Source organism: Sphaeramia orbicularis, chromosome 17 (assembly GCF_902148855.1).
Source record: "Sphaeramia orbicularis chromosome 17, fSphaOr1.1, whole genome shotgun sequence".
Classification (NCBI taxonomy): domain Eukaryota; kingdom Metazoa; phylum Chordata; class Actinopteri; order Kurtiformes; family Apogonidae; genus Sphaeramia; species Sphaeramia orbicularis.
Window position 1 is genome coordinate 17,063,727 of NC_043973.1, and position 11,493 is coordinate 17,075,219.

The following is an 11,493-nucleotide window of genomic DNA, read 5'->3' on the forward strand; positions in this document are numbered from 1 at the left end:
AATTTCTTAAAAGTAAATTGATTTATTCACACTCCTGTTGTGAATACAAAACAATGAGTGATGCAGGTGTTGTTGTTTTTTTTTTTTATATCAGTTTCATTTGTTTCTTTATAGTGATGTTCTGAGGATGTACAGAAAGTTCCTAATTTTGAGGGTTTTTTTACACAAGGACAAAAAAATGTCAACTGTTTCCAAATGTGGAGACTTGTGTTAACCCTTTCATGCATGAATTATGAGAACCTTCGTCAAGATTTTTTGTCTAGTGTTTTTATTCCTCCTTAGGCATGAAAAAAACAATGTGATTGAGTTATTTTTTTTCATGTCATTACAAAATGTCCACTCAGCTACACTATGTGTTTAATTTTTAAAGTAAAGAAACGTATTTAAAACCCAATAGGGTCAAAACACAGTAATGTCCCGTCAGAGAGCAAACTTTAATTGATTTCCCTTCCAACATTTATTTCAACATAAAGTAGCTCCTTGTTTTGGATAATCCCATATGGTCCAACTAAAGCAAAAATGAATTTAAAAGTAAAAATGTGGGTCATTTAGCAACACTAATCTGTCAAATTGCCTCTAAAATGTCCCGTCAGAGACTTCGAATACAGTGTTTTGACCCAATAGCAGAAAGTCATATGAAAAGAATTAAATTAAAACATTAACTGCTGCTAATCTGTTTTCTCACATTTTAACATGTTCTAATACTAGTTATTACTCATTTCATGGAGATAATATGCAAAAAAAAACCTTATTTAAAACAAAAACTGGTAATTACAGTCTAACAATTGATATACACTAAAACATGTTACTGCACATCAAATTTATCAAGAACAGCAAAGTTATACTAATTGTATGAATCACAGTGTATGGGATGATGTGTAAGTGTTCACTGTGTTGGCTGATATGGAACTAAAACAACAAAATTCATGAATATACAAGAGAACAGCTGGAGAATAACTGTCCACTGTAGTGACCAGTATGCATGAAAGGGTTAATGTCACTTTAATTTCATAAGTTACTACATTTTCAATACCAATAAAAAAAAAAAAAAAAACACATTTAAGGCTGAAAAAGACTTAAAACTGGCTCCAGTTCCTCTTCCATCCAGTCACTGCCTTTATTTATTTTATTAAAAGACTGAGGCAGATGCTGTATTTCAGCCATATAAATAACAGCTCAAACAGGATTATTCACATCAAATATACATGTACAAATCACACAACTTCAAAATAAATTGCATTCTTCACATTCATACAACATACTGACAAATCCCCAAAAAGTTCAGGTTAAAAAGATCCATCACAAGACGTGGAATTAAAAACTCCAGTGAATTTCTGTGGAACAACTGCACAAGTAACCTCAGCAAGGATTTGTGTTTTAACACCGTCTTTGCCTTGAGACATTTTGGCATCATGTTATCACAACAAAACAATGTGTCTTGAATTAAATCAGCGCCTGCACATGTTCATGGGCGGTTGAATCCGTTTCATCAGCAATATTCGCAAATGTGTAAATTACTGAGAACAGCCAAGCCTCAAAGTGTCTCAAACCTCCTTTTTAACCCCGTATTAGACAAGAATGGAGGTTGCATTGGCTGAGACAGGGATCTAATATGCCGGGGATGCACCAATATATTGAGCAGACATCAGTATAAACGATGTCTATACATCAATGGCAGTGGAAGATATTTATCTGTTGTGTTGTATTAAATGTTTTTCCAGAAATCTGTATGTTTGTGTCTGTGCTCATTCAAAGATAATGCAATGAAGGGCTAAAAGACATGAACATTTTAACTATTTTTATATTTATAATGAAGATTTCTTTGTTAAGGAGGGATAAATAAAAACAAAATATAAAGTAAAACATTTGTATTAGCATTGGCTATCATTTTGCAATAGGTTCATCCCTATAATTTAATAAAATGCATCATGTTAACGGGTAGAAAATCTGCCTGTTAACACATTTTACTTATCGAAACAAAATCTTTTAGGCGTCATTCCAGATGCATCCATAGCCTGAAGTGGAGCTCTTTTGGCATCATCACAATGGAGGTCAGTGGAATTTCACCAGCAGGTAAACATCTGGTTTTAACTGTTTACCCTCTGACGCCACAGCTTGGTCAGTTTAAGTCAATATTATCTTGGTCAACAGGACACAAATGAAGCCCTTTTAAAAACCTGTTCTTATCGTCTGTATTTAAGACTTGAAAGGTATTAAAATATACAAAGTATTTACTGAAGGTTTTCTCACAGTGGAGGTCTGGGTCCGGGTCACAGGTCTTTGAATAGCGGGTGCTTCAGGGCCTCGGCGGCTGTGATCCTGGTGCCCGGGTTCAGGTCCAGCAGTCGGTCCAGCAGGTCGTAGGCCTCGTCTGGAACTGTGTCCCAGCCCCGGTGGTCCTCCTTCACCCTGCTGTGTGTGTCTGAGGCGGGTTGTGTGACGGTGGAGGTGTTTTGTTCCTGCTGCTGTTCTGAGTCAGTGGGCCAGTGTGTGGGCGTGTCTTCTTGGAACTTGTGGTGATTAGTGGTTGCGGTGGAGTCTCTGTCGGCTTTGGTCAGCGGTGTGACTTCATCGTCAGGTGAAGGTCTTCGTCTTCTCAGAGTCTCACAGAGCGTCCTGAGGTCCTGTCGTGGCAGCTCCCGACTGCACACCACCGCCTTACCTGAACACCGATCAGAACAGGTTTACGGTTTATGCACAGACGTCTAATGGTAACAGGATGTTCCAAATTCATGTCCAACACATCATTCTCATAATTTTTTAAATCTTGTGCTGCATGTCTTTCTTTCTATTTTACTATTTGCTGCAGGTATAAAAACACATTCCACTGTGTATTGTACTATGCATAACTGAGCATGTGACAAATAAACCTATTTTATCTTTATTTAACTTCACACTGCACCAACGATCATATCTTAAAGGTGCTGGAGACTTTCGTGACCAATTTTTCATCATATCTGTAAAACCTCAGTCATATCCTAAGTATCACGCATCTGTCAGTCTTTCTGTGATTACTCACCTGAATCTCTTGCATTATGGTGAACAATTTCGAAGTGCCATCCACCATAAACAGTCCATGTGTTTACAAACGAGCCAGGAGGTAACTTGGGCATCTTCGGAATTTTGTCGTGACATGCTTTGTGGGAAAGGGAGGCTCACGCAGCCACCTGACAGCTGCAGCTGGAACAGACACGATCAGAAACGGCAGGAGCTCCCTTCCTTCTATGCATATTCCTCCAGCCGTTTCCGTGTGTTTGTTTCATTCATAATACTATATTGTTGCGCTGCCGCTGTCAGGTGGCTGCGTGAACCTCTGTTTCCTACAATGCACATTGCGACAAAATTCCGAAGATGCCCGAGTGACCTCCCAGGTCGGTTTGTAAACACATGGTTTGTTTATGGTGGATGGCACTTTGAAATTGTTCACCGTAATGCAAGAGATTCAGGTGAGTAATGACAGAAAGACTTACAGATTCGTGATACTTAGGCTATGACTGAGGTTTTACAGATCTGATGAAAAATTGGTCACGAAAGTCTCGAGCACCTTTAAACTCAAATTACTTCTGCACATTATAAATGATGAAAATATCTGTTGTTTTTTTTTTTTTTTTACACCAAGCCTAGACTTAGTTCACTGTGTTGCACCAAAACTTTAAACTTGTTAACTTTACACTTAAGGAGGTTTAACTTAAATACTTTGAAGAATTAAGCCAAAGTATAAAGTTTCTCAAAGAATATTCAGAGACAGACCTTAACTATCTGTGACTGACAATATTTTAGCATCATTGGGGAAAAATTCCATAAATACTTTTCAGTAAGCTGTGACTGACGTGGTCTGAGAGGACAAGACTTCTACATCGACTCCTTCCCTGTGTTTGTTTTTTTACTCCATGATGCAGATTTTATCTAATTACAGATGTGGATAATAGCTGTATTTACCAATCACTGCTCAGATTCTGTCAGATGTGACTTTACTCTGTGTTTAAACACACGAGTTTGGAGGAGTGTCTTCACTTCTCCATTAACAGCAGTGGCTTAAGCGTCATCTATTTTTATCTTTAGCCTTTCACTTTGAACTGAGAATAAAGAGCTGCAGGACAATGAGGGTGGAATTCTGATCTTTACCCCCTAATTTTAGCTCTTGCAGCTTTACTCTTAATGATTATTATGGGGTCAACAAGTTTTTCCGTAAGGGAACAGAACTTCGATGACTCACTCGACTCACTGTTGAGCCATGATGTACTACTTAGTAACGTGTATATTCATTTATTTTCACTCTATATTAATACCAGTTTACATGACTACTCTTGGGTTCAATAAATTTGTGATCAGCAGACCTGTTCTTAATTGTTACTTCATTTGAAACCTAACCTTAACCTAGATTTGTTGAATTTTTTTATCCTTGTTGCTGTAGCTCAGCCCTAAATGACCTGACTGTAGTGAAGCATGTCATAGTCGTAATACAGAACTACAGGGACAGAAATATGAACACAAACCAAACGTCTTGGCAGCCTGGATGGTTTCTTCAGATCCACGTATGGTCATGATCTGAGCCAGAGCGATCAGGTCATCGCTGGCCTTGAAGAATGGATAACGACCGCTGAGCAGCGACAGCAGAATCACACCGGCCGACCACACGTCTATAGCTACAGGAGGAAACAACCACAGAGCGAAGAGAAGTCAGTTCAGGCTACTTGTTATAATCTCTGAAACACCTCATTAATGTGGGAAAAAACACTATGTGAGCATAAAATCTGTAGCAACAGGGCACAGATATAAGATGTGACATGATGTATGAATAAAAAACCCAATAATGTGTCAGTAATATGCCGCGTTTCCATAACATGGAACCGGCTCAACTCGACTCGGGTACCAGGTCCTATTCCTGAAGACCGTTTCCATTACAGGATACTACTGACTTTAGAGTACCTGGACGTCATAGCGATGCGGCGTGTTACTTCCATGTCGTCTACTCAGAGTCGCTGATAAACTCACTCATTGCATGTTGTCTCGTCAAGCTCATTCACGCTGAATTTTTACGTCGGCCACCAAAGACTGAATCTCCTCGACCGACCATGGTGTAGTTTTGTGGGCTGTCATCATGTGGATTAACCTACCGCTATATTTACTGTCAAATTCCACATCTGTTTTTTGTAAAACGGCGGGTCACAGAGACAACTCTCTGACCAATCAGTGGTCTGCAGTGTTTACACGTCACCTTTTAGTATCTGGTCCCCAGTCTTGGAACCTCGGTGGAGGCGATACCAAAAAACTAGTACCGGGTACCAGATTCCAGGTCCTTTTTCGTAATGGAAACGCAAAAAGGCCGAGTCGAGCTGGTACCATGTAGTGAAAATGCGGTAATAGTTTGAGATACTCACCGGTTCCCTGGTTGGGACACTTGGTCAGGACTTCTGGTGCTCTGAAGCCGGGGGTTCCAGCTCTGGGAGCAAACTGCTGCTTCCTATCGATGAGAACATGAAATATTAGATACATAATTAATCCTGAGGTGAACGGTAGCTTAAACAACTACAAAACCCACAAGATTAGCAAATACTAATGAATAATTAAACATTAGACTGTGTAACACTAACTACATATAATTTCTTTTTCTGACATGAACAGAGATAAAATGTTTCACTTCTAATTCACACAACATTATGGTGAGTTTCATGAATTCATGCCTATGTTTACTCTGGGTTTGTAGAAGTTTCCTTTATAAAATTCCTGTGGTTTCTAACCTTGCCATGCAGATGTTGCAGACTCGGTCAGTCCGGTAGCAGTTACAGGTGAGGCTCTGGTGAACGGCCCTCTGAGGTTTCTGACTGGTTCCCTGAGTCCTGACAGGAAGTGGCCCCCGGCTGGTCGAGGTGTACCTCCGACTGGCTGGATCATCTGTTTTACCAGACTTCATCAACTGAACAAAGAAAAAAAAAGGATTTAAAAAATCTATACATTATGAAGCATTTACTCATTTGTAAGGTTTCTCAGTTTATAATATATATTATATATCTGTTATAAACCAAACTACTTATACAGTCCACATTCCATGAGTGAAAAAGGAGCAAAAAGCTGCTCAGTTTTCATAGCACGACATAAATATTAATGTCTCCTTTTTCCCTCTTCACTGATCAAATTACAAATAATACTTACTGAAATCACTTCTGAACAGCCATCTTAACATAAACATTAGTTGGTAGGTAGGGATGTGTGAAAGATAAGTCTGCAACCAACTATTTTCACTGGGTTTCACTTTCAACTATTTCAGCTCAATATCAATTAACTGATTAGTTGTTTGTTTTATGAAACACAACAAAATACTGAAAGATGTCAATTGGTGCTTCTTAAAACCCAAGAGTCATTCATTCATTTTTTGTAATCGCTTATGACCAGAACTTACATCAGGTGAAGATGGGGTTCACCCTGTTCAGGTTGCCAGTTTATTACAAGGCTGATTTATAGAGACAAACATCCACTCACTGCCACATTCACACTTATTTTGAATGACCCGTTAGCCTTTTAAGTGACCGTGGGAGGCACCTGGAGGACATGTACACTCCAGCTGTAAGGCCACGGTGCTAACCAACCCAAGATGATGTTCTCAAAAGTCTTGTTTGAGTCAGATCCCAATGATATCCAGTGTACTGTCGTAGTAAAGTGACAGAAAGTGTTAAAATTTAAGAAGCTGGGATCAGAAAGTAAAAAAAAAAACTGATTGTCAAAAGTTGGTGATTCATTTAGTAATTGAATATTTGTCTGTTACTTGAACAACTGTTCAGGTGCAGTGAGAGAGAAAAAGTAGAGACATATTTGTAAAGATGACAGTATTAAAGAAAGCATCATATTCTGTTTTACTTCTGCTTTAATGGCTGCTTGTTTGGTGGTGGAGGGAGTTGGAGTGCAGCTGTTGAGATTCCTCTCTCCAAACACAGGCCGTGACACTTTGTGTAGTCGTGACAAATCCTAGAAAAAATAAACATAAACAGGAGAATTTAGCAAAAATTAATACATGAGTACAGGAACAGAAAAAAGACTGACAGAAGAGGTGTTGTGATAATGAATAACCCTAGTTTTGTTTTTAATAGACAAAGTAAAAAGACACCTTTGGGTGCTTTGTGCGAGAGGTGGAGGTGGTGACAGAGGAGGTGACAACTCGTGCTTTTTTAACAAGTGTTTTCCTTGCGGTGGAAGCGGATGTGGTGGTGGAGGATGGTGGAGGCAGAGCCGCTGTTTGCAGTGAAGGAGGAGGTACAGATGTGGAGGCTGTGGTGGTGTTCGTGGGGAGTCTGGATGGTGCTTTACTCCGCTGTGTGGGGTCTTGTTTCCCCGTGGACCCACCACCCTTCTGTGACGCTTTCTGCTTCACCACCTTCAGCAGTTCAATCTGAGTGTCAGCGGTTCCCTGAGCCAGGCCGAAGTCCACCAGGGCATACCTGTCATCGTCACAGGATACAGACCATCACATCACACAACCAGAAGTAGAAATGTACGTCAAACATAGAGACGCAATAATTACTCACATTTTGCGTTTTCTGTTGTAAAGGAAATTGTTTGGCTTGATGTCACGGTGAATGATACCAAAATGGTGGATGTGTCTCAGGGCCTTCAGCAGATTGTAGATGTACAGACGGACCTCTTTGAAACTTAGAGAGCTAATGATGTCCTGATGAACACATTTTACACACAAGTACATATTCATTAAAAAAAACCAAAAAAAAACAGCACTGGCTCAGAAAGAGTAACTACACAAGAAAATACCATTTGTGTGTTGCGTACCACTATAGCTTGATGCTCCATATAGGGCATGACGATCACCACTTGGTCCTCCTTCCTGAAGCAGTATGTCACTCCCATCACATTTTCTCTGCCTCTGTAAAGGGAAACAGACACACAGAGATGAAAGACGTCTCCTCCAAATGTCATAGATGAGTGTACACGCAGCCATGCATAAATGAGTGAGCTTGATGTTGCATTTTTGCCAGAACAGTCATTAATGTATTGAAGTCCAGCTGAGTCACATAACACTAAATAAACAGGGAGCCCACACAACAATTTACTATGGTATAAAAATAACCTTAAAGACAGAAAATGTGTCTGTCCTTGTCTATATAAAACCGTCAATCCTCAAAACGCAGTACATTAAATAGTTCAATTAGGTCTTACATAGAAAAAGGCAAAACGACAGAAAAAGTGAACTAACAACCACTCACAATTAACAGAAATAAAAGTACCGTATGTTTATTATCTCATACTTGGAGGTTTAGGAACTTGATATCACATCAGAAGAAAATGTACAAAACAAGCACAAATAAGACAAAATATACACTCAACAGTATGAAATCTCATATGGTGGGACTCACCCTGCAACAGTGAGACATTGTAGTTCAGCAGCAATACGTGTTGGATGGCTGGTCGGTATGAGGTGCTTCAGTGCAAATTTCTCTCTCGTCCCATCATGCATCTGGGCCTCACCCAGGTACACAGAGCTGAAGGTTCCTGGTGTAGAGATACAGATCACATTTATTAGTTCATTTACAAGACTACGTGTTTTATCTACATAAAACTCTAAAGTGCTGAAACTGTATTATCTATCAAATGTATGGGAAAGATTATGTAAAGAATTGTACCTTCTCCAATTTTGTCTATGATGCGGAAAATCTTTGCGAGTTGAGGAACAGCTTTGTAGAGATACTCTACGTCAACCTCAACATCCTCTGGAAGAAAATAAACACAAGCAAATACAGGGAGTTATGGGCAGTCAAAGGGTTTTTACCAACAGTGAGAACAATATTGTACAATATTTTTACTTCATTACATTTGTCTGACAGGTTCATTTTCTGATTAAATCTTTCATCCCTAACCATTGTCCACTGAAAACCACGTAACTCCAAATGTGTTTATTTTGAGGGACGAAATGTTGCTTCATGGGTTGAGTAAATTCTCATCCTCCTCCCTGTCAAATAGTTTAAAACCAGCCTGTTTCTGTAAACCAGACATAACTCTAAAATGGAATCACTGGATCACTGCATGGGCACAGAAACAATTCAGGAAATCATTGTCCATGAATGAAGTTCCTTGTACCATTCACAAATGCTCTTAATGCTCTATCATACAAAGAGGAAGCCATGTCAACTTAATTCAGCCACTCCGTTATCTTCTTTGAGACAAAACATATTTAAAATGGACTGAGGTAAAGTGGAAAACTGTTCACTGGTAACAAAAAAAAAAAAGGAAACCTATGGATGTTGTGTCCCCTGGACTAAAGACGAGAGGAACCATCCAACTTGTTATCAGTGCTCAATTCAAAAGCCTAAATCTCTGTTGGAGTGGGGGTTAGCAGTGCCAATAGAACTGGCAACTTGCACATCTGGAAAGGCACCATCACTGCTTAAAGGCATGTAGAGGTTTTAGAACAACATATGCTCTCATGCAGTCAGTGTCCATTTCCAGGAAAGGTCTTGTTTATTTCAGCATGAAGATAATGCTAAACCACAGACTATTACAACATTATAGCTTTGTAGTAGTAAAAGAGTCCATAGACTCCACAGTAGATGAGATATATAAAATACAACATGTAAAGCAGTATAATTTGTGGGTAATAAGGAGGCTAATGCATGATAACACTCTTCCACAAAGGAAGAAAAAAAACATTGCACTGATACTGTACTGGCGCGTTTGATAGTGGTGGTTTATTGGGTGCACTGACAAACAGAAGCAGGAAGGAATGACCTATGGAAACACTCCTTCACAAAGTGCTGGTGCAAAATCTGTCCCTGAGCTGCTCAGTGCTGCTAAAGTGTCCTGTAAGGAGTGGGAGCTGTATTTAAGAGATGATAACTTGGCTATCAATCTGACACTCACCACCTCCACTGGGTCCAGATATTGTTCTAGGACAGAGTGGGCCTTCCTGATCAGCTTCTTGAGTCACAGCATGTTCATTGTGTAAATGCTACTGCCCCTGCAGAGTCCTCCATAAAAGACTGCTAAAAAGGTCTTCAGGAACACCCCTGCACTCTGAATGACCTCAGCCTCTTCAGCAGATAGACTATTTTGTCCTTTTTTGTAAAGTGAATTTTTATTGTCAGTCCAGCCCAGTTAATTGTTCAGATGAACACCTAGGTACTAATTTGATCCAATGATCTTTATGTCCTGTCCCTGAATGTTCTGAGTGTGTCTGCCACTGCAGAAGTCCACCACCAGCTCCTTGATTTTCTCCCACAATGATCTGAAGGCAGTTCCTCTTGCACCAGCCTACAAAGCTCTGCATCAGTTCTCTGTACTTTCTATAATTATCATCATTGATGAGGTTCAAAATTACAATTACTTGTTGGACAAATGTTTCAGGTGCCAGTTACCAGTGCTGTCTGATAAGAGGAAAGGGGCCAAAACTGTTCCCTGTGACCCCCCCTGTGTAGTGTCAGTGCTGTGTAAGATAAGTTTTCTATGTTCTATTGTGAATAAAATATTGTTAGCCACATAACATAATTGCCTAAGTCATATTTTTGGCCTCACTGAGATATTTGCATAACCTTACACTCCAAACACTGCTGCTTCATTTTGGCTGTGACCTGAAAAAATACGACTAAGGCAATTGTACTATGGGTTCATGAGATTTGCAAATCGTTTGCATTTTATTTACATTTTACACAGCATCCTATCTTTATGGACTGTACCCTTAAACACTGCAACATACACATCAATGCAACAGGTAAATGTATCCAAAAATCATCATGTATAACAGTAAAACACTAACGGCACCATTTTAGTGCACAATAACTAACCACTCCTGCTTTTCATGCTTTACTTTTACATCGGTAAAACGCGTTTCCCAGTGTCACAAATACTTAGAATAACTCACTTGAAATTTTGCTTTTCTTCTGGCCTCCATCCGATTTCATGATACAACCGTCTGTGCTGATACCATCTTTGCAGGGAGGAGATAACTCCATCTGAAAAACAGAAAGAATACTGAGACAAAAATGTCTAAAAGGTTTTGGACAATCGGCATCGCTTTGAGATCACTTTTGTTTTGGTCAGTGTGAGGAAATTATTAGTACCTGACAAAGGTGAATTTAGCAAATTTTTGTTAGTCAAACAAATGAATATGCTTCAGTTTCATTAAAGTGCTGTCATTCTTATAACCTAACATGTTACTATAACATACGCATCAGGTACATGTAAACCGAGGATGTTTGTTACTTTTAGCCTAGCTAAACTCAGTGAGCCTAATCCATTACGAAAACAAAGCGAAACTTACTGTTTTGGACGGTCTGTTGGTACAAATGTTTCTCGAATGAGCGTTTCATGAAAGCGACATAAAGCTACCAAACATGTGCTATAGCCGTGAAACCACAAGTGTAGAAAAAAACAGCTTGAATGATTAAAATACTTGACAAAAGACAGACTTAAGAGTTTGCATTATAGTTTTTCCGCCAACAACAAACTCCGCGCTAAAAGTGATGTCACGACTTCTCGCGTGTCTTCAGCCCAGAT

The 11,493-nt window shown here is 39.4% G+C and overlaps 1 protein-coding gene across 1 annotated transcript; it reads right to left on the reverse strand.

The window, feature by feature from the left end:
- Positions 1 to 1,068: 1,068 nt before the first annotated feature.
- Positions 1,069 to 11,449, reverse strand: cdc7 (cell division cycle 7 homolog (S. cerevisiae)). The gene is made up of 12 exons (XM_030159431.1): positions 11,258 to 11,449; positions 10,859 to 10,949; positions 8,628 to 8,714; positions 8,361 to 8,496; positions 7,777 to 7,870; positions 7,521 to 7,663; positions 7,103 to 7,433; positions 6,856 to 6,963; positions 5,742 to 5,917; positions 5,382 to 5,464; positions 4,497 to 4,646; positions 1,069 to 2,662 (listed from the first exon to the last, which is right to left on the reverse strand). The coding sequence occupies exons 2-12, from the start codon at positions 10,947 to 10,949 to the stop codon at positions 2,271 to 2,273; spliced, it is 1,791 nt and encodes a 596-aa protein (XP_030015291.1). The 5' UTR covers positions 11,258 to 11,449; the 3' UTR covers positions 1,069 to 2,270.
- Positions 11,450 to 11,493: the final 44 nt, after the last annotated feature.

Bases quoted from the DNA above. Each gene is read 5' to 3' on its own strand.
- cdc7 (XM_030159431.1), bottom strand. From the start codon at position 10,949: ATGGAGTTATCTCCTCCCTGCAAAGATGGTATCAGCACAGACGGTTGT. The intron at 8,715-10,858 runs GTGAGTTATTCT...ATTTTCTTCCAG, and splicing joins GAAGAAAAGCAAAATTTCAA to AGGATGTTGAGGTTGACGTA. The intron at 5,465-5,741 runs GTTAGAAACCAC...TCTCATCGATAG, and splicing joins TGCAACATCTGCATGGCAAG to GAAGCAGCAGTTTGCTCCCA.